This window comes from Myotis daubentonii, chromosome 9 (assembly GCF_963259705.1).
Source record: "Myotis daubentonii chromosome 9, mMyoDau2.1, whole genome shotgun sequence".
Lineage (NCBI taxonomy): Eukaryota > Metazoa > Chordata > Mammalia > Chiroptera > Vespertilionidae > Myotis > Myotis daubentonii.
This window is the reverse complement of record NC_081848.1, coordinates 18,129,239-18,152,847: the sequence shown is the minus strand read 5'-3', so window position 1 is coordinate 18,152,847 and position 23,609 is coordinate 18,129,239. Positions and strand designations below refer to the sequence as shown.

Genomic DNA, 23,609 nt, shown 5'->3' with positions numbered 1-23,609 from the left:
AACAGTATAGTACTGGCATAAAAATGTATAGGCCAGTGGAACAGAATAAAGCCTAGAAATAAACTCAAACATGTATGGTCAAATAATTTTTGACAAAGGTGTCAAGAATACATAATGGGAGGAGAACCAAGATGGCAGCATAGGTAAAGGCCTGTAGTCACCACCTCCCACAACCACATCAAAATTACAATTAAAATACAGACTAACCATTATCCAGGACTGCCTGAAAGCTGGCTGAATGGAAGTCTTACAACTAGAGAAGTAATGAGGAAAGCACATTGAGACTGGTAGGAAGGGCACAGATGCAGAACAGGCTGAACTGGCACCCACATGTGCCACTTTTTTCATTGGGAGGGAGATCACCTCTTAAACTTTCAAACCTCAGAGGAAAGGTGAGGGGTGGGGGTGTTGGGGGGATGGGAAGACATTAAACAAAGATCTTATATATCTACTAGGGGCCCAGTTCATGAATTCATGCACCTTGAAAGGAACTGTGGGCTGCGAGGCTGCGGTGGGCACAAAGGCAGGTCTTGCCCATCCTCCATGCCCCCGCCCAGCCCCTCCCGCTGCGGCCCCTGGTCCCTTGTCTGCCGGCAGCCCTGCTCCCGCTGCCACTGCTCCCATGCACTGAAGGTGCCGGCCCCACTGGTACCCGCTGATGGCGTGGAGCGATAGGGGCCGGCACCAGCAGCGGGTGCGAGCGGTGGCTGCTGCCCAATCGCCCCTCAGGAACAGGGGGAGGTGGAGAAGCCCTCAGGGGCAATTGGGGCCGGCAGCTGCCACTCACACTCGCTGACAGCAGCGAGCAATCTGGGCCGGCGCTGGGTGCTGGCAACGGGTGCAAGTTGTGGCTCTGGTGCTGGCAGCGGGTGTGAGGGGGGCAAGCCTGGCAGCAGGTGTGAGCACTGGGCAGGACTGCGGCACGCAGGAGCAAAGAATTTTCAGTAACCACCAGAGGCTCGCCCCGATGACAGCAACCAGCACCCCACCTTGGTCTGGTGCCCCCACTCACCTGCTCCACCATCCCGCCATAGCCAACACCCACCATGTTCCGGGTGCGCCCCCTGGTGGTCAGCACACGTCATAGTGACCAGTTGTTCCGTCATTTTGTCTATTTGCATATTAGGGTTTTATATATATAGACAGACACAGACAATAGGGTGGCGAAGGCCTGGTTGGGGCAGGAACCAGGTGGAGGGAGACAATGAGGCAGGGGGAGAGGGACACCTGTAATACTCTCAACAATAAAGATTAAAAAAAATAATTAAAAATAAAGAATACATAATGGGAAAAGAACAGTGTTGGGAAAACTGGACAGCAACATGCAAAAAATGAAATTAAACCTTTATCAAAAACCATATACAGCCCTAGCCGGTTTGGCTCAGTGGATAGAGCAGCAGCCTGCGAACTGAAAGGTCCCAGGTTCGATTCCGGTCAAGGGCACATGCCCGGGTTGTGGGCTCAATCCCCAGTGGGGGGCTTGCAAGAGGCAGCTGATTAGTGATTCTCTCTCATCATTGATGTTTCTATCTCTCTCTCCCTCTTCCTCTCTGAAATCAATAAAAATATATTTTTAAAAAACCATATATGAAAATAACTCAAAATGGATTAAAGGCAAACATAAAAACTGAAATTATAAAATTCCTAAAAGAAATAGGAGAAAAGTTCTGTGCCACTGTCCTTGGCTCTGATTTTTTTAAGAAAATTTATTGATTTTTAGAAACATCAATGAGAGAGAAACATTGATCAGCTGCCTCCTACACACTCCACACTGGGGATGTGCCTGCAACCAAGGTACATGCCCTTGACCGGAATCGAACCTGGGACCCGTCAGTCCATAGGCCGACGCTCTATCCACTGAGCCAAACCGGTTAAGGCTGTTTTTTTTTTAATTATTTTTTTTATTTGTTTTTTTTTAATATAACACCTAGAGTTAAGTCAAAAGAAATAACAGTAAACAAGTGGGACAATAAGCAAGTTGAAGAGCAATGATGGAAGTGGGATTCCTTGTCTTGTGCCTCATCTTCGAGGGAAACCTTTCTTTTACCATCCAGTACATTTGTTGTATCTTTTTGTTGTTGTTAATCCTTACCCAAGGATAATTTTTCCATTGATTTTCAGAGAGAGTGGAAGGAAGGGGTGGGGAAAGACAGAGAGAGGAAACATTAATGAGAGAGACATATTAATTGGTTGCTTCGCACATGTGCCTTGACCAGGGCAGGGGATAGAACCTGCAACTGAGGTACATGCCCTTGACCAGGAATCAAACCTGTGACCCTTTGGTCTGCGGGCAGGTGCTCTAACCACTGAGAAAACTGGCCAGGGCTGTGTGTATGTGTGTGTGTGTGTGTGTGTGTGTGTGTGTGTTTTAAATAAATGCCATTTGCCAGTGTGGGAAGTCACTTCTATTTCTAGTTTTTTGAGTATTACCATGAAAGGATGTTGGATACTGCCAAATACGTTTTCTGCACCAAGATGGTCATATCCCCCTTTGTTTTATATACGTTGATCTTTGCTATATGAACTTTCCTTGCATTCCTGGGATAAATCCCATTTTGCTATGGTGTATAATGCTATTTTTTAAATTAAATCTTTATTGTTCAGATTATTACAGTTGTTCCTTTTTCCCCCATAGCTCCCCTCAATGCTTTTATTTTTTTAATGTATATTTTTTATTGTTGATAGTATTACAGATGCCTCCCATTTACCGCTCTCCCCTCCCCCCCCCCCCCGCCCCCCAGCTCCTAATGCTTTTAATGTTATTGGATTCAGTTTGCTAATGTTTTGAGGATTTTTGCATTTTTATTCATAAGGGATATTGGTTTGCAGTTTTCTTGTGGTGTGTTTGGCTTTGGTATCAGGGCAATTCTAGCCTCACAGAGTGAGTTAGAAGTGTTGCATCTCAGTGGATATATTTATTTTATATCCTTTGGGTACAGAGCATCTGCAGGTTCCAGAAATTTCTTGCCTGATCCCATAGCAAAAGGACAGGATGAAATGTTCTGAGAAGGCTTTTGTTATGTGCCCCTTTCTCAACTTTTTGAAGCAACAGCAGCAAACACAAAATAGAAGAGAGAGCAAGCTTGGAGGCATAGGAAAAATTCTCCATAAGAGGTGGTACTTTAGTTGGTTTTTAAGTAATGGTTAAAGTGATTATGTTTTATTAATAATAATAGGCAAGGCCCCTGAGTAGCTGGAAATGATAAACCTAGACATTTTGGGGCAGAAGCCCACCCATCTCTTCCTTGATGTGAAGCCAGAAAAGAGCCAGAATGCTGAGTACTTTCTATTCACAGTAGAAATCTGACAGGACTTAATCTTAGCTCTCCAACTAATTTTTACTTAGTTGTTAGCTATTTGTATCTAGAGATGTCTGTTAAATTATGTTCTCTTTACTACCAACCTACCAATGAATTTTTAAGGTCACATAACAGCAGAGTAGACATAAAGTGTTTGTATTTTATGTTTCTTTTTATTATGCATATTGGTTTAATGTAGTCCTACTTTTTGTTTTGTTGCTTGTGGTGTCATCCAAAAATTCATTGCCAAGATCCATTGTCGAGGAGCTTTTTTCCTCTAGGAGTTTTATGGTTTCTGTTCTTACTTTTAAGTCTTTAATCCATTTAATTTTTGTGAGAGGTGTTAATGTAGGATAGGGGCCTAGTTTCATTATTTTATATGTGAATACCCAATTTCTCAGTACTATTTACTGACGATTGTTTTTACTCCATTGAGTATTGACTCACTTGTCTATTAGTTGATGCTATATGCATTATTTCTGGGCTCTTGATTCTTTCCCATTGGTCTGTGTATCTGTTCTTATGCTAGTACCACACAATTCTGATTACTGTAGCGTCTATTTTATTTAGGGTTAAATTGATTTTTTTCACCATTCACCCACCACCTTTGGCAAGCATATATAGCTTTATATAATAGCTTCAAATCAAGAAGTGTGATACCTCCCACTTTGTTCCTTTCTCAGGATTGCTTTGGCTATTTGGGGTTGCTTGTGGTTTTCAGCGTAGAGGTCATTCACCTCCTGTTATTCCTATGCATTTTGTTTTTGATGGTATTATAAATGGGACCATTATCTTTTTTCAGATAATTGTTAGTACATAGAAATGCTACTGCTTTTTGTACATTAATTTTGCATCCTGCAACTTTAGTGAATTTGATTCCGCCTAATAGTTTTTTTGGTGGAATCTTCAGGATATACTATATGTAAAACCATGTCATCTGCAAATAGAAACAATTTTACTTCTTCCTTTCCAAGTCTGATGACTTTTATTTCTTCTTCTTGCCTGATTGCTCTAGCTAGGACTTTCAATACTGTGTTGAATAGGGGAGGTGAGAGGGGGAACAAAGTCAAGAACAACCTATGTTGTTTCTTTCTTGGTGATGTCATTCATTCTGAGCATTTTTTTGTATGCGTAACATACTTTAATTTTCAAAAAGTTAGCTGAAACTTAAAAGGTGTTTCCCCACCCCCCTGTACAGATGTACTCTTTATTACATCTTCTCCCATACCATTGGGTCAAAAGCAAGACATATTCTATGTCTAAAGTTGGTGGGGGTGTAAACTCTGCCCAGAGTGAACCAAACAAGGGTGGGGAGGGAGGAGGAATTGTGTACAAATATTTTAACAGGGTACTTTTTTATTAGCTAAAGGATTTCCTGAGGACTGTATCCTTTCCCCTTGATTACCTTATAACATTTGCTATTCTCAGATAGTTAAAGTATGTCCAGTTTTAAAGGGAAAAAAACCCGACTTGAATACTATACATTAATGCATTTGCAGTTGATTTATATAGGATATGGTAGTTTTTTATTTCTGCTAGGAACATTATCCTTTTAAAATTTACCCAGAATACAGAAGTGGCTTCAAATGAAAATTTTTTGAGCAGTGCTTCTCAAACTTTGGTGTTCATCAAAATCACCTGGTAGGATTGTTAAAACACTGACTGCTGGGCTCCACCCCAGAGGTTCAGTTGACTTTCAGTTTGGGGCTCAAGAATTGGCCCTCCTAACAAGTTTCCAGGCGATGCTGTTGATGGTCCAGAATCCAAAGGTTTCCTTAAACCAGCGGTTGCCAACATTTCGGACCTCACAGACCACTGGTTGGCGACTGCTGGTCCAGATAACTTCATTTACAGTGTCAGTTTAGCCCCAACAATCTGATTTTTTACTTGGGGCTTTTCTTATTGTTAATTTCTCTTGAGTATGATAAAAATGAAGCAAAACCACACATATAAAACTCTTGAACAAAATTTTATTCTAAAAATAGATCTTAGTAACAATGAAATACCCAAAGCTGGTTATTATAATAAAAAGAGGAATTCACTTTAAATGTTTCTTCTGAAAAATACAAAATTATCATTGTAATATACTGCCAACTCTCATTTATCTGTATTTGAATTTATTTATTTTATGGATTAATGAAAATTTTAAATCGTTGATTGGATTCTGCCTAATATATACATCTGGATTGCTTTTATCTTCAAGTTAAATACATTCTCAAAGAATGCAAACAAAATTGAACATTTGCTTTAAGGAAACATAATTAGGAAAATAATTAGGAAATGTGCTCCAAAGCAAACTATTGGCTTGTATCCCCGTTTCTCCCAATTTTTGCACATAACCAAAAAAAACCTGACTGTACTGAAGTACTGGTATTTAAAAGTAACAAATTATACAACTTATATACAGAGAAAATTCAACTAAATTATTTCAAACCCAAAGCACAGGGAACTAAAGGCATATAACATTTAGTACTTAAAAAGTGGTTTTATATCTTCAAAGTGCTAAAGAAAGAAGTATTCAAGAAAATTCTAGGCCTGTCTACAAAGTTCTGGCTGATTTCAGTACTGAAATATCAAGAACAAAGGGGACAAAACAACTTAAATTTAAAAGGCCCTTATTACTATTAAAGATGAGTTAGTCACATACAACTTACCTATCAGCCCACATTTTTCTCAAACTAATGTAAACACACGCTTTTCATAATATTTCTTCCATATTGCATGTGTTGCATACATCCTGTCATATCCATACTTTGGATATTTATCATCCACATTCATCACATCAATTGGCCATACTGCAGTGAGCAGAAATGACCCTTTTATATAAAAATTTGTATATGGCATTCTCCATAAAGCAAAAGCTGGCCACAAAAGTTACATTTAATTTCTATTAAATGCAGGTTCATGTTTATTAGGATATCTTAGCTCATTTTTAGACTGTTAGAAATTGGTATGATTTACTTTGACTAATCTAAGAAATGCTATCTTATGACTAAATACCTCTTTTGTCTTGACCCTGAGTTTTGAGTGCTGGAAATATAAACTGGAAAAGTGAAAACACTCAAATGTTGGCTAATATTAGTGTCCCCACAGTACTATGCTTTTTCTCTCCACTAACAATACATCTAAAAGTGCCTCCTCTTCAGCAAAAGAGGAGTGGTGGGAAAAATACCCCAATAAGGAATTCCTGTTTTAAAATTATTCCAAAATACATTGGTGTTTTAATATAAAAATGCAGTTTCCCCAAACTTTTCACAGTGCAGAAAAATATAATATTTTCATCTTATAGGTTTAGTAGCTTGAGGGGGGCTCTACAATCCTTGGCTTGAGGAACAGATTAATCTACAGTCCTGACTAGACAGAGTGCTAAATGTTATTTGGAAATCATGTAAGGGACTTTTATTTTAAAGTTACGTGTGTTTATGCTGCATTAAACATTTCTATATATTGAAAGCTCTACATATCTTTAAATATTCACTAAACATGTAATTAATAGCTGGGTATAAAAAAAGCAATTTCCAGTGGTGAGGCTATTCTCACAGTAGCAAATAATCTAACTTATTTAATACTAACAAAGTCTTTAAAACACTATCACGTTAAACGCTGCAGTTTGCTGAAATCACAGAGGGAAAAAAGATAATTATATCAACTGCTATTGAAAGCTTGAAAGGAGTTTTTAAAAAATACACCGGCTAACAGGGTTAAGCCCCAGTAAGGTTTCTGTTTTTATTTGATTTTTTTTTCGGGTGTGTGCATTTTGTTTCTAAACCAAGTATTATGCTTTAAAACACAAAATACTGATGCTTTCTAAAGAGACACAAACTAAAATCATGCTTACGACCTGGTTTACTCGTAACTTTTCTGCTATGTGGCATTAGTGAACTATATCCAGCTCTGAAGAGCACTGAGTTCTAAAGACAGTCAACATCCTGAGTGTGTGACAAGCTCCTATTTGATATGTCTTCCAGTTACTGGCCCTGTGTGACCAATGCCACAAGAAAAATGCGACAGGACTTGTCTTATATATTTTCTAAAAGTGAATATAACCATTGGGTTAACTGTACGCTCCAAATGTTCATTAAAAACCCAAACCAAACCTTTTTTACCTTTAGTAATCATGAGGAATATTTATGTAATACATTGTACATTATGTGCATGACCTGTTGTTCATACTATTTTAAAAAACAGAATATTGGCTTAAACTAATCGATAGGGTTCATCAATCTTCTTTCTGTTGGTCCTTAGATTTTCTTAAATGATGGCATCATGTTCATCACTGTAATACATCAAAAGTTAAAGTTACTTTGTTTTGTATCAAAACTACTTATAGATTCGTATTTTTAAGTAAAGTAACAAATAATTTCAAGTTTCAGAATCAAAATGAATTGTGATTCCTTTAAGCAAAGGTACCTGGTATGCTCTAGTGGTTAAGGATTCAAGCCGGGGTTCAGGTTGTCAAACAAGCCTAAACTTACATCTCTGCTCGGCCTCTTAGGGCTGTGTGACTTTTCACCAGTTAGCTATTATTACCTTCTTTAAAAAAGGAAACCACCATATTTCCTGAGCATTGACTATGTTCCAGACGTTATACTACAGACATTACATCCATAACTCAGTTCATCCTCATAGTAACTCCATGCAGAGGATACTTTTATTTACTTTATTCACGATCCCATTCTGCAGAGGATCCGAAGCTAAGCAAGCACGTGAACTCTGGTCTTGACCGCTGTGCACTGGGCTGCCTCGTTTATACAGCACGGGAAGGCACCCCGCTAGTCCGCAGTCAACCAGACTCAAACTAAGGCTGCCTGTCCCAAACCCCATGTCTCCCTATTTCACACCACAGTCTCTCCACGCAACTCTAAGAAAGATAGGAGCAAACATTGTAATCCATGTCTTAATCAATTATTACCCAATAAATGAAAACTAGAAATGCTCATTAGTACTGTACAGAAAAGGTCTCAATTTCTTTAATGGGACAAACATTAAGTTCTTACTTAATTACTGGCTTTAAAATGCACTATTTTTTTTTTCTACATAGCACTAAGAAAAATATAGCCAATTAAACTAAAACACAATGCTTTCTCATCCCATAGACTGTAAGATATATCCTAATTTCAGAGGTGTTAAAATATGGGGGTGGGGGTGGGGGGAAGGTGTACCTGAACTCAATTAAATATGGTATTATCTACTGGTTCCTACATGAAGATAAGACCCTTTTAGAGTCAAGCTCTGCTTCTGCCAGCACAGTGCCCTTTGTGGAGTGGGGATTCTGGACTCTGACTTACTCCACAGGGCACGCAGAATCGTGGTCATGTATGTGTGAGGAAAATTAGCCCATAAAGCTAAAATTGTGTATTTTGTAGTTAAATCAACTTAAAAGTACATTTTAATTTAACTGCTTTACTATTTTATTAACCTCAACTACATGAATAAATATTGATACTATAAAAATAGGTGGCTTTTGATTTGCTATCATCAAATGTGCTTTCTCTTTAACTGCTTAAATTTATCAAGAAAACAGATGATAAATATTTCTAGAAACACTTAAGTGCTTTTAAAAATTATTGCAAATTTCAAGGCTCAATCAGTCTTTCCCAACTGTCTCTTACGTAGAAAGTCTGCGTGGGATGCATACGCTTACAACTTAAGAAGAACAAATTTTGGGAAATGATCATCTATTCTATGGTATTTATATATATATACACTAACATCAGAAGAATGAATTGGTACTTTACATATAAAACTCAAAAGAAAAACCCAGAAGGACTTTGTTGGCATACTGAAAGCTGGGAGATAATACCTCCCCAAATCCTAAGACCTGTACAGTTATACAAAGGGTGAACATGATTTCGTGATCAGGACTTGATAAAACTCACCTGAAAAATAGTTTTACTGCAGATAAAATGATAAAATACATTATGCTAACAACTCATTTGATATAGGAATTTAGCAGGGGAGATGTGGCTGTCAGAAGAATTTCTTCAGGTGCTTTGCCTTTGTCATCGAAAGCAAAAACCATGTTTTTACCAAGTCTGTTATTTTAGTGTTACTGACAAACACAAGAATGCTAGGCCAATAGCCGTCTGAAATCTGATCTAGTACTTCTTACAAGTAGAGCTATAAGGAAGTAGAAAGCGTTGGCTTAACTTGGGTCTCTGATAACAAATGTATGACATTAATAAAATGTATTTTTATAGGTATATATATCAATTTTTGGGGTAAAAAATTATAATTAGAAGCTGTACACAAATAATTTCCTTTGGGTATAGAGGATTAATGGGAATATAATTCATAAATCTATGAATTTCTAATATCAGAGATGAACATTCCCCTATTACTGACATTCTGTCATGATATTTAAATACAGAAATAATAATTTAAAAAGTCCTAGGCAATCAAAACTCACATGGTTCTATACTGAATGCCTCTTCTTGAATAATACATTCTGCATCCAACGTAAAGAATAGATAACATTCCCAGTGTTAATGCAATACCACCGACAAAGCTGCCAACATCAAATTTTGATCCTTTATTTTCTTTAGAATTTATAGTTGCTGTGACTAGAAGAAAACAAAACAAAATAGGCTTTAGCGATTTTTAAAAACATAATGAACTAAAACTTTCTGAATGTCTATATAAGTGAACACTGAATTGGGGACAAGGGGGAATCTAAGCAAAGAATGTTGCTTTCCAGTGTGTCTAGCGAGTTGCTGGGCTCTAGCTTTCTTCAGTTTATCTAACACATCTCTTAATGAAAAACCTCCAGTGCCTGCAACCCCAGGATCTTAAGGTGTTTGATAGCACTGGACTTGGATGGTCTACCAAAAACTCAGAGGCAGCAAGACTTGGGGAGTTTTTATTTTATTTTATGAATCCTCTAAAGCAGCGGTCGCCAACCTTTTGGACCTCACGGACCACCAGTGACCACTGGTTGGCGACCGCTGCTCTAAAGAGTTCATGCCTTAACAAGCTGTCTGGAGAACACAGCTATAATCTGAAACTGGATCCAATCTGAATAAATGTATCTAAGTGAAATTTCTTTTAAATACATTGGGAATCTAAACTATTTTGTTTTTAATCATGACAAGAGCCCAATATATTAAAGTTGATTTCAATACATAAATTGTAGTAATAAAGAAAACAAAATATGTAAAAAACACATAAAAGAAACTAGAAAGCCTGCTATTTGTTCCAATAAGTGTAATCACTAGCTTTTAAATAGAACTTCAACACTGGATAACTTAAAAAGAGGACCTTCTTAAGGTTTTCGAATGCATGGTTTCACAGGCATTATATTTTCAAAAAAGCAAAAATTAAAGTGCTGAGACTCTGATACGACATACATGATTATATCTAAGACCATCTTAAATAACTTTTTGGCACAAATTAATTGAAAACAAAGTTCACCATGATTTTGAAATCATGTAGACTGAGCCTGCCTAATTCCTTTCTACAATGAGGCAGAGAGTTAAAGGTCTGATAAGTTTTCACATAATATAAAATCCGTTAGTATAAATTACTTATTCACAGATAGGTCTTATTTGGTAGGATTATGTTAGAAACCCATTTTTTAAAATATATATTTTATTGATTTTTTACAGAGAGGAAGGGTGAGGGATAGAGAGTTAGAAACATCAATAAGAGAGAAACATCAATCAGCTGCCTCCTGCACACCCCACACTAGGGATGTGCCTGCAACCAAGGTACATGCCCTTGACCAGAATCGAACCTGGGGCCCTTGAGTCCGCAGGCCGAAGCTCTATCCACTGAGCCAAACCGGTCAGGGCAGAAACCCATTTTTTTTTTTTTAAGGGACAAGAGCACTGTGTCAACTCTATTCCTGATCTCTACAGCTAATTTATTTAATAGCAAATCATTGCCTAAATTTCTGTATTTATTTTTGCAGGAGAAATAGGTCATTTTTAATACATACTTGTTACCGATGAAGAGACAGATGTCGCTGAACTGTTGTGGGTTGTGGCCATCGTGGATGTCGCCATCTGGGATGTGTGTTGTGAAACCCTTGTTGTTATTTTGGGTGTAGACTTTAAGGTGGTGGAAGTCATATTTGCTGAGACCCCTTGTGTTGTCATCTGAGAAGTCGCTGTGGGTTTCAAGGTGGTGGCTGTCACGCTTTTGGGAGAAACTGGAGTTGATGGCTTTGCTGAGGATTTCGAGGTGGTGCTTGTCACTGGGGAAACTGGATTTGTAGATGGTTTCACAGTGCTGTGGGAAGATTCATTTCTATTGACGGAAGGCACGAATGTGGTATTCCCTGGAAGGATACAAAAACAGCAGCATTAAAAGAGCAGAAGGGAGGGGCAGAAAGGCAGAGCAAGGAAGGAAGCGTTCGATGTCAACTTCCCCCCTGCAGGCTTCCAATCCTGAGGTAGGCCGGGCTGGCAGAAAGGAGCAATTCCAACTTTGAATCAGTGTAGAGTTTTGTTAGTTTGGTATTATTCTGGAAACGAGAGACATGCTACTAAATACAACTCATTCAGTAAAGTGGACACACTCTGGATAATACCTTAGCTAGTGTAGGTGGAGGGTGGAGCTGCCAGGAAAGGGGCACATGCAACACATAGTTGCTGATGCTTCGTGTTATGGGTTGAACTGTGTCCCCCTCAAATTCATATGCTGAAGTCCTAACCTTAGGATAGGACCTTTTTGGAGAGAGGGTCTTTACCAGGCAATCAAGTTAAAAAGATGCCATTAGAATGGTCTTTATAAATGGGGAAGTGGCGGTTAAGAAACTGGTGCCCTTATAAAATGGGGAAATCTTCACACAGGAAGAACACCATGTGATGATGAAGGCAGAGATCAGGGGGTGCTTCCTTAAGCCAAGGACCAGCAAAGATGCCCAGCAAACCACCAGACCTAGGCAAGGGGCACAGAAGGGATTCTCTCACGGCCCCCTCAGGGGAGGGCCACCCTGCTGACAGTCCAGCTCCAGCCTGCGAGACAATGCATTTCTGTGGTTGAAGCCACCTGGCCTGTGGCCTTTGCTGCGGAAACCTACACGCTCAGGTTCAGTGTTTCATTTCTTACAAATGTGTCTCTCGGCAGCTGCGTTCCCTAGTGGCTGTGCTGAGCTGGCTCCCGTTACAGACCTTTGAAACGAATCACTGTGAGTTGAAGTCAGCCAGCCAAAACTTGCCAAATCGTTCCCAAAACGTGGTGAGATAAAACTTGAAGTCACCTATAGGTTTCAGTTAGACAGTTTCTCGATCCTAACCCCCGGTTTCAACTAACCATCAGAGGAAAACGAAAGGGCTGTGATAAAGTATCTGTGCACCCTCCTTCCCCATCGTGCAGGATTCAGGAGGAAAGGAGGAACAAGATAAAGAATGTCCGCCCGGATCTGAGTGATGTTTCGTCGCTGCTGTGAAAGTACTCCAAACAGTCCAGTCAGCTCTCCACTTCTGTTTTGTGGTAAGAGAACTATTCTCTGTTCACAATTTTCTACGGTAGAACGGGAGCTTCCATTTATTGAGCTCTGCTCTGTATCACATGCTGGTGATGTTTTCCAGGCACGGTGTGCACAACAAGCTCAAGCTCTGGATCAGCTCAGCTGGGTGACCAGACAGGCTCCACCTGAGATTTCTCTCCTTCCCCATCTACTTAAAAAAGGAATGTCACACATACTTGGGAGAATTAACTGAGATCATTTGCGTTGAGCACTTGAGTACAGTGCCTGCTAGAGGACACGAACAATGAATGCTCTTTGTTTTATTAAATCTCTCTCTCTTACAGAGCGACACTGTACAGTTCCCCATAGAAAGCTGGAGAGTAGGCACGGTCAGATCTCCTATTTCTATGGTTGTCATCACTGGGATAACACCTTCTCTGAATAACATCAGATTGAAGAGGATGCTATTGGGGATATTTTCAATTCATGGATGTAAATATCCAAAAAGAAAAAAGTGATGCCCCAGGACTTTATTAACACCAGCCGGCCACCTCCTTCTTCTTACGGCAAGGCCCAGGGCACTCTGTAGCAGCCTGTTGTTTTTCCTAGTACCAAGTAAAAGTACTCATCCTTTCCAAAGTCTGGATTTATGCCAGCTGTCTTTGTATAACTCTGCTGTGTTGAAATAACTTTTCTTATTCCTATAACCGCGTGTCCAAAAATATCTAAGGGTCATTTTCCCCTTGAACCTAAATGTTTAAACTTAAGGATGACAATTTGTTTTCAGCAGGGCATCACACACACACTTAGTTCAACGTTGAAAATACATATCCAATTTAAAAAATTTTTTCAGTTATTTAAAAATGACATAGTAGCTTTATATTTCCTATTACAGTTGTCAAAAATACTGAGCTATTTAAGGCATGGACCATAAATTTCTGGTGCCAGAGTTATTTTGAGGTCTGTGATTCTAAGCACAGCAGCATGCAGCTTGAGGAAATTAAAATAATAACTAGCTCAGTGGATGGCTCTGGGAATATTTTTAAACACTGAGAACCTCTTTCCTATAGAGAAACTATCAGTGCAATCCCTGAAATGTTCGTTATTTAGAAAGCAAAGAGGCCATCACACAATGCCAATAGACTCATCCCAAAAATTCTTCTGAATTCAAATTACCTGAGGACCCAAAATCCATAGAATTGAAAAAATCCAGGTTAAAAAAAAGATTCAAATAAAGAAAACGAGGCTTTAAAAAAAATGTATCATCATAGAGAACTGTCCATTTTCTGAAAATCAAATATATTTCACAAGTTCCTAAATTTGTAAATTAAAAAATATTCCCCCAAAGGAAAATAACTATATATATGAACACAGAAAAACAACTGGGGTGCTTTAAATAAGTTATAGCATATTGGCAATGCATTTTATTTCCACATTTTAGTTACACTATTATCCGCTTAACCTAAATCTTATTAATATAAACAGGTTTGTTTACTCTGGAAAGAACTGAAAGGGGTATTTTCAAAGTAATTATCTGCCTTAAGGACAGTGAGAACTAAAAACCGTGGGACACCGTCCAGATTTGTTAAAGGAAATTCAGCCTGAGATTCCCAGACGGAATATGGAATAAAGTGGCTGAGCAGAGAGGGTCAAAAGCAGCAAGGCTTTTCAAGGCGGTCAGGCTGCCACGAGACAAGGCCTGAGTTGGCTGGGGCTACGCAGACAGTGTCCAGGCTTTGTTATGTTTTTGCCATAGGTTCCATTCATTCTATTCCATACCCACCCTTAGTAACCCTGGCTAATTACAAAGAGAACATGAACTACAGTCACAGGACATTGGGCATGACTGATATTATTTTCTCTCTGTTCCTGCTCAAAACCTTCCAAGCCTCTCATCCTGACCATCCTCACTCTCCACGCCACAGAATTCATTATTCGCTATGTTTAAGAACACACTCCAGTTAGCCTGGCTTCTCACTACTCAGGAACCAGCCATGATCACCCTTCCCAACACTTGTTTAGTAATTGCAAGAACTATGCTGGCAGGCTCTGAAGACACAGAAAAGATGTAATCCTTACACGAAGGAGTTCATGGGTTAGGCTAGTAAGAAAAAAGAGGAAACAATACCATTACAATATATTGTGTCAGAGACCAGTTCCATTTTCACCTCAGAAATCTCCCTTTTTATTGAAGACCGATTTATTTTTCATTTTTCTGTACTCTTAATTATATTATTAATACCATTAAAATGAATATCTTGTTCAGTCTTTTCAGTGGCATTAGCTGGTTAATAATTGCAAGAACTGCACCTTGTATTTTCATTTTGCTCTACAAAAGTACCAGGTGCAGTTTTAGAAGAATTCGATCATTTTTAGCATGTGTCCCACACTGTGTAAGAGACTATAGACAGGGAAGACCGAAGAGCTGTCTAAACTCTTCACCATGACAGAGCGGCCCAAGTCTCCTCTGCTGCTTAATGTTCTGCCACTTCTGTCTGCCCCCAGAGGTCTAACTACTGACCTTTATCCTGGCATGAAGTTCATTTCTATGTTTCTTTGTTGCTTTTTCATATTAATTATTCCTCCTGAAATGTTTCCCACACATTCTCAGTCTGGTGAAATCCTATTAATGTTCAAGGGCATGTCTAGAAGTCACATTAAAGTTACATTAAATGTACTCAACAGGTCACTTAAAATATAAAGAGTATCAGACTGGATTAAGAAGAAAACACGAACTGTTTATAAGTGATATATCTCAAACATAAGATCCAGAACAGCTGAAAAGTACTGAAAGCAAAACTATAGAAGTTATATGACAAAATTACTAATCAGGAAAAAGGTGATGAGTGGTTCTGGTTCAAGATGGTGGTGTAGGGAGATACTACACTCACCTCCTTCCATTGATACACCAAATCTATAGCCACAATATGGTGAATTTCCTCTGAGGAAAAAAAAAAACCCTCAAAAACTAGCTGGACCAAACATTTGCATTACAGGGATCTCAGAAAGAGAAGAAAGGGGCAGAAAAATGATTGGAAAAAATAATGGCTAAAAACTTCCCTGCCCAGGGAGGAACAGGCATCTAGACACAGAAAGCTTAGAGTCCAAAAAAGATGAACCCAGAGACCCACTCAAAGACACATTGTAATTAATGTGTCAAAGGTTAAACACCAGGAGAGAAACTTAAAAGCACCAAGAGAAAAACAACTTGTTTTATACAAACTTCCCCCCCCTGCCCCCTCTCCCTGGCAGTAATACTATCAGATTTTTCAGCAGAAACGGTGCTGGCCAGAAAGAAACGGCATGATACATTTAAAGTGCTGAAAGAAAAACTTCCAACCAGAATACTCTACCTGGCAAAATTGTTCCGAATTAACGAAGAGAGAGTTTTCCAGAAAAGCAAAAGCTAAAGGAGTTCTACACCGCTAGACTGGCCTTACAAGAAATGTTAAAAGATTTCTTTTTAAAAATATATATATATTTTTATTGATTTCAGAGAGGAAGGGAGAGAAAGAGAGAGAGAGAAACATCAATGATGAGAGGGAATCATTGATTGGCTGCCTCTTGTGCATTGGACTGAGACCGAAATCCAGGCATGTGTCCTTGACTGCAATCGAACCTGGGACCCTTCGGTCCGCAGGCCGATGCTCTATCCACTGAGCCAAACCGGCTAGGGCGTTAAAAGATTTCCTTAAGCTGAAATGAAAGGGTGCTAACTAGTAACAGAAAAACACATGAAAGAATAAATCTCACTGGTAAAGTCAAAATTCAGGATAACCTTATATTGTAAAGGTGATGGTTTAATCACTTATAAATCTAATATGAAGGTTAAAAAAACAAAACTAGTAAAAATGTAAACACAATAATTAGTTGAGGATTACAAAAGAAAAAAGATGTAACCTCAAGAACAAGATATGAGAGCAGTGGAGAGTAAAAAATGCAGAGCTTTAGGATACATTCAAACTTAACTTATCAACTTGAAATAGACCAGCAGTTCTCAACCTGTGGGTCACAACCCCTTTGGGGGTCAAACGACCCTTTCACAGGAGTCGCCTAAGACCATCGGAAAACACATATATAATTACATATTGTTTTTGTGATTAATCACTATGCTTTAATTATGTTCAATTTGTAACCATGAAATTAGGGGTCACCACAACATGAGGAATTGTATTAAAGGGTCGCGGCATTAGGAAGGTTGAGAACCACTGGAATAGACTGTTTAAATATAGGTTGTTATATGTAAATCTCATAGTAACCAAAAAACAAAAGTAGATAAAAGATAAAGGAATCTAAGCATACCATTAATGAAAGTTATCAGATCAGAGCAACATGAGAAGAAAAAAGAGAGGAATTACAAAATAGCCATAAAACAACATAATGGCAAAAAGTCCATAGCTATCAATAATTATATTAAATGTAAATGACTAAATTTTTTCATCAGAGTGACTGAATAAATTGGGGGGGGAAAAAAGAGGCCCATCCATACTCTCCCTATTTCAGATGTAAGAACACACACAGACTGAAAATAAGGGGATGGAAAAAGATATTCCACATTAAATAGAAACCAAAAGAAAAGAGTAGCTAAACTTATATCAGACAAAACAGACTGTAAAACAAAGACTGTAATAAGAGACAAAGATGGATATTACATAATGATAAAGGGATCAATCCAACAAAAAGATATAACAATTGTGTATATTTATACACCCAACATAGGAGCACCTAAATATATAAAGCAAATATTAACAGACCTAAATAGAGAAATAGACAGCAATACAATCTCAGTAATGGTAATTAATATCCCACTTGCATCAATGGATAGCTCATTCAAACCAAAAAATCAATAAGGAAATATTGGCCTTAAACCATGTTAGATGATGGACTTAAAATATAAAACATTTCATACAAAAGTAACAAAATACACATTCTTCTCAAGTAGTCATGGAATATTCTTTAAGCTAGATGATATATTAGGTCACAAAACAAGTCTTAAGTTTAAGAAGATTGAAATCATATCTAGCATATTTTCGTACATGTTATGAAGCTACATATTAATTGTAAGAAGAAAACTGGAAAATCCAACAATATGTGGAGATTAAACAGCATGCTCCTGAACAGCCAATTGGTCAACAAAGAAATAAAAAAATACCTTGAAGCAAATGAAAAGAAAATGGAAATAGAACATACCAAACATTCAAAGAAGTAATGTCAATGCTCCTCAAACTCTTTCAAAAGTTGAAGGGCAAGAAATGCTTGCAGCCCTGACTGGTTTGGCTCAGTGGATAGAGCGTCGGCCTGCGGACTGAAGGGTCCCAGGTTTGATTCTGGTCAAGGGCATGTACCTTGGTTGCGGGCACATCCCCATTGGGGAGTGTGCAGGAGGCAGCTGATCGATGTTTCTAACTCTTTATCCCTCTCCCTTCCTCTCTGTAAAAATCAATAAAAAAAAAAAAAGAAAAGAAATGCTTCCAAACTTATTTTATGAGGTAGCATTACTCAGATATCAACAGCAGACAGGATACCACACCAAAAAAGAAAAGTTACAGCAAATATCATTGATGCACATAAACTTCAACAGGATACTGGCAAACCAAATTCAGCAGCACATGAAAAGAATCATTCACCATGATCAAGTGGGACTTATTCCAGGACGTAAGAATGGTTCAACATTCACTTATCAATCAATGTTATATATTACATTAAGAAAATGAAGGATTGAAAGCATGTGAATAGATGTAAAAAAAAAACAAAACCCCAAAACAACCTTTTGGAATAAATTCAACATGAATTTATGATAAAAACTCTCAACAAAATGGGTATAGAAGGAAGATATCTCAACATAATAAAGGATACATATAACAAACCCAAAGCTAATATACCTAACGGTAAAAAGCTGAAAGCTTTTCCTCTAAGATCAACAATACAAAAAGATGCCCACTATCGCCATTTCTATTCAACATAGTACAGGGGGGTCTTGACTTACGAGTGTCCCGACTAACAAGTTTTTTGAGATACCAACTGTCTCTCTGCCGATTTTTTGCATTGAGTTGACAGAGTAATTTGAGTTAACCAGCTCCTTAACGAGCTCGGTCTCGGAACGAATTAAACTCATAAGTCAAGGAAGGCCCCACTGTATTATAAATCCTAGCCACAGCAACCAGACAAGGGAAGAAAAAGAAGGAGGTAAAACTCTCACCATTTGCACAGCACCTGATACTATATATCTATATCTATATCTATATCTATATCTATATCTATATCTATATCTATATCTATATCTGTATCTATATCTGTATCTATATCTATATATCTATATATCTATATCTATCTATATCTGTATCTATAGCTATACAAAATCCAAAAGATTTCATGAAAAAAAAAAAAAACAACTATCAGAACTGCCCTAGCCAGTTTGGCTCAGTGGATAGAGCGTCAGCTTGTGGACCAAAGGGTCCTGGGTTCGATTCCATTCAAGGGCACATACCTTGGTTGTAGGCTCCTCCCCGACCTGGGCCCTGGTCAGGGTTCGTGCAGGAGGCAACCAATTGATGTGTCTCTCTCACATCGATGTTTCTCTCTGTCTTTCCCTCTCTCTTCCTAAAAATCAATGGAAAATTATCCTCAGGTGAGGATTAATTAACAAACAAACCAACAAAAAAAACCCTATTAGAAAAAAAAATTGAATTCAGTAAAGTTGAAGGATATAAAATAAATATACAGAAATTTGTTGCCTTTCCATACACCACTAATGAAATGAGTAGAAATTAAGAAAACAATCCCATTTACAATTGCATAAAAAAGCAAAAAAATACCTATAAATTTAACCAAAGAGGTGAAAGACCAGTACTCTGAAAACCATAAAACACTGAAGAAAGAAACTCAAGAGTGTACAAATAAATGAAAGGCTATACCATGCTCATGGATTAGAAAGACTAATATTGCTAAAATGTTCTCACTACCTAAAGCAATATACAGGTTCAATGCAATCCTTATCAAAATACCAATGGCATTCTTCTCAGAACTTGAACTAATACTAAAATTTTTATGGGATCACAGAAGACCCTAAATAGCCAAAGAAACCTTGAGAAAGAACACAGTGGGAGATACTACACTCACTATACTACAAAGCTACAATAATCAAAACAGTACAGCACTGGCATAAAAACAGATATATAGAAACATATGTAGATCAATGAAATAGAATAAATGTGGTCAGTTAATCTGAGACAGAGTAGGCAGAGGATATACAATTGGGTAAAGACAGTCTTTTCAATAAGTGGTGCTGGCAAAACTGTACAGATACATGCAAAAAAGTAAAACTGGATCACTTTCTTACACCACATCCTATATAATAAAAACCTAAAATGCAAATTGACCGGTGGAACGACTGGAGAACAACCAGCTGCTATGATGTGCACTGACCACCAGGGGGCAGATGCTCAATGCAGGAGCTGCCCCCAGCCCGCAGGCCCCAGGTCAGCCAGGGCAGGTGCCAGTGGGGGCTCCCCCCTCCCCTGATCACCCTGCTAGTCGCCCCACAGAGGGAGGTGACAAGTGGCGGCCGGGGGTGGGGCTGGTGTCAGGCTGGCCAAGGCAGGTGCCAGCGCCACCCCCCCCTCCCGCCCCCCATCACCTCACAGATCAGCCCTGATCGCCAGCCAGGCCTAGGGACCCTACCCGTGCACAAATTTCATGCACCAGGCCTCTAGTACAAAAACAAACCAAAAAATGGATTAAAGTCTTAAATATAAGACCTGAAACCATAAAACTAGAAGAAAACATCGGAATAAACTCTTTGATCAATCCATCTTAGCAATTTCTTTTTTAATAGGTGTCTTTGGCCAAGGACAACAAAAGAAAAAAGCAAATGGGACTACTCAAACTAAAAAGTTTCTGCAGGGTGAAGGAAACCATCACCGAGCCTTACAAACTGTGACGGGCACTTCCTGTTTGTCCCTCCAGTTCTCTCCCTCCCTTGTCCCGCCTGCTCTCTGACCGGAGAGACAGCCATTATGAGCTGCACTGACAGGCTCCCTTGCCACCGAGGCTTCTGGTTTGGTTCAGCCAAAGAGAAAGCATCATTCGTTAATGCTGTATATTCCTCATTTTTATTAGCTTGTATAACTAATTTAACTGAAAACACAGTGTATTTTACTGTGTGGCATTAGGTCCAACCAGGAAGAAGCTCACAAAGTCTCAAGTCCGGTCCTGTGTGCCCTAAAGCTGTCTGTCCACATGCTATTTGTTTAATCAGTATTTAAACGGTATTCATTCCGAGCCAGATTTGAACGTAGGCGGTTTGGCCACCACGCTGAAAAGCTCTGGCTGGGACGGGTGAATGATTGTGTCCTTGCCCCACTGTTGACTTTCACTAAGAATAAGCTGGTCATGGATTTTAGGTAGAAAAAGTAACAACATAAACATTCTCAGAATTACTCTAAGTAAGCTCAGCTGGGCATGTAACAAATACTCTTGATGTTCCATGTTCCACAGACCTACGTCCAGAAAACACGATCGGTCCGCCCGCATTGTAAAACACACATAAAAACAGTAACAACTTTTCATCTCCTGAAAGATTTCCTTTTCCCCAGCAGCGCTAAAACGTGTGAGAGAACAGGTCTGAAATATTTTGAAATAACATCGTAATTGCAGCCTCAAAAGGCTGTGCAGGTGGTGCTGTCAGTCAGCTGCGGAAGATCCATGGCCCAACCATGGAGAATAACCGTGCGTAATGTGCAGCTGCCACATAAGAATTTGGTCATTAACAAGCTCCAAGCACCACAACAAAGAGATATTCAGCCAGCAAAATCGGAGTCTGCTCCAATGGCAGCAAAAAGAAATCCCTAGAAATGACAACTGGACAGGGTAGCATCCACTAGTAAATAACCTTAATTCATCGTGTAAAGGCACTAGAAAATGTAGTATTTAGCACTGTACATCTTTTCTTGCACCACAGAAGAAAAATATAAATTCTGCAGTTACTAAAAATATATACTTCATTAAATGCTAGACATGGTGCCACAGTCAAGGATGGGTTTGCTCCTCACAACTGTGACTCGGGAGGGAAGGTACATGCCCTACGTCGCTCACTGTCAGATGAGGTGGGAAGCAGACCTTACCACAGGCCATCAGCCTTCTCCGGAACGGATCATCTTTTCACTGCTTTGGTCATTTTTTCCTGATGAGGACCCACCCTCACTCCAGAGCCTGCTGCATTTGCTTTAGGCACTAACTTTATCACTGATTCTCTTTATTGCACTAAAATCACCTTCAATAAACAAATGTACATACGTAATAAAAAGCTGAAGCTAAAACAAGAGCTTATTAGATTTTTTGTTGTTGTTGAAGATACTTTTTCCATTGCTTTTCAGAGAGAGTGGAAGGGAGGGAGGGAGAAATGAGGGAGGAAGGGAGGGAATGAAGGAGGAGGGAGGAACAGGAGGGAGATGAGGGAGAGAGAAACATAGATGTGAGAAAACACATCGACTGGTTGCCTCCCAAATGCACCCCAACCAGGGGCAGGGGATGAACTTGAAACCCAGGTACGTGCCCTTGACCAGGAATCGAACCTGCAACCCTTTGGTGCATGGGCCAACGCTCTAACCACACCGGCCAGGGAAGATTTTTTAAAAATTTAAATACCAAGAGTTTCATATAATTTTTATTAAGCAATACTGAAGACTTAGAAAAGGTACAAAGAATAATACAAGCATCCGTGTTCTCACCAACGTGATTAAGAAATAAAACTTTGCCAATTAAGAAATCCCCAAAAGGTGTTTCTTCCCCAATTGTAATTCTGTCAGAAGAACTACTACCCTGAATTTATTATAAATTTCTTCCTATTTTTACTTCACACTATTTCTAAGCAGTACAGTACTGTTTGTCACATATTTAAACTTTATATAACTAGCATCATGTTATAGGTACTTTTCTGTTCTTGCTTTTTGTACTCAACTAATGAATTTCATTCATGTTAGCATCGACTCCTCTATGCATTTCACTCATTCCTCATTGTTTTTAAATTTCTTTAATACTGAGAATTAGGTTCATTCATTCCTCATAGTATTTAAATTTCTCAAGTACTGAGAATTACGTTTTGAAATGTTTTCTGTTTCTATGAGGCCGATTGATTACATGCAATGACTAGCTCAAATACCTTTCTGAATCATCTACCCAGAACACAGCTGAAAGGCAAAAGGCTGTATACACTCAGGCTCTTTAGTTGTAAAAGATCTATCCCCTTGTGCCTGCCCTCAAAACCCTAGCAACTACTGACCCAGCAATTCCACTTCTAAGAATCTAGCTAAACGCTAGCTCAAGTCGGTAAAGGTATGTATGTATATTCACTGCAGCACTGTTTAGAAGAGTAACAATATCCGCTAATGGGGGCCCGGTCAAGGGAATGATGGTACACCCATATTATGAAACATAACACAAACATGGAAATGAATCAGACAGAGCTATGCATACTGTGGGGGTTTTAAAATATGCCCACAAATTCTTTGATATTCCTCCCTTCAAAAGCTGAAGTCTAATTCCACTTCCCTTGTAACTTAGAATCTTGCTTTTAACAGAATACGGCAAAAGTAATGGTGCGTGACTTCTGAGGCCAGGTCATAAAAAAGCCAGCTTCTGTCTGTCTCTCCACCATTTGGGAATCTCCAGGAATGCTCACTCTTGGGGAAGCCTTCCACCCTACAGGGAAGATACGCAAGCAGCCCTCTCCTACCTCAGGGGAAGAACTGAAGCCGCCAACAGCCAGCCTATAATTATGTTAGTTCACCTCCGAAGAGAGTCCTTCAGCCCCACTCAAGCCTTCATGACTGCAACCTCAAATCCGACCCCAGCTAAGTATCCAGCTAAGTCACTACTTAACTCCTAGTGCACAGGAACAG

The 23,609-nt window shown here is 39.0% G+C and overlaps 1 protein-coding gene across 2 annotated transcripts in view; it reads right to left on the bottom strand.

Annotated features, from left to right (window-relative positions):
* Positions 1–5,249: 5,249 nt before the first annotated feature.
* TMEM123 (transmembrane protein 123) overlaps positions 5,250–23,609 on the bottom strand; it is a 49,815-nt gene continuing 31,455 nt past the window's right edge. For both annotated transcript variants that reach the window (XM_059708045.1, XM_059708044.1), the window contains 3 exons: positions 11,236–11,577; positions 9,709–9,862; positions 5,250–7,575 (listed from right to left, as the gene is read on the bottom strand). In XM_059708045.1, the coding sequence (XP_059564028.1) occupies positions 7,551–7,575; positions 9,709–9,862; positions 11,236–11,577 (521 nt within the window). In that variant the 3' untranslated portion in view covers positions 5,250–7,550. The remainder of the gene's footprint in view (positions 7,576–9,708; positions 9,863–11,235; positions 11,578–23,609) is intronic.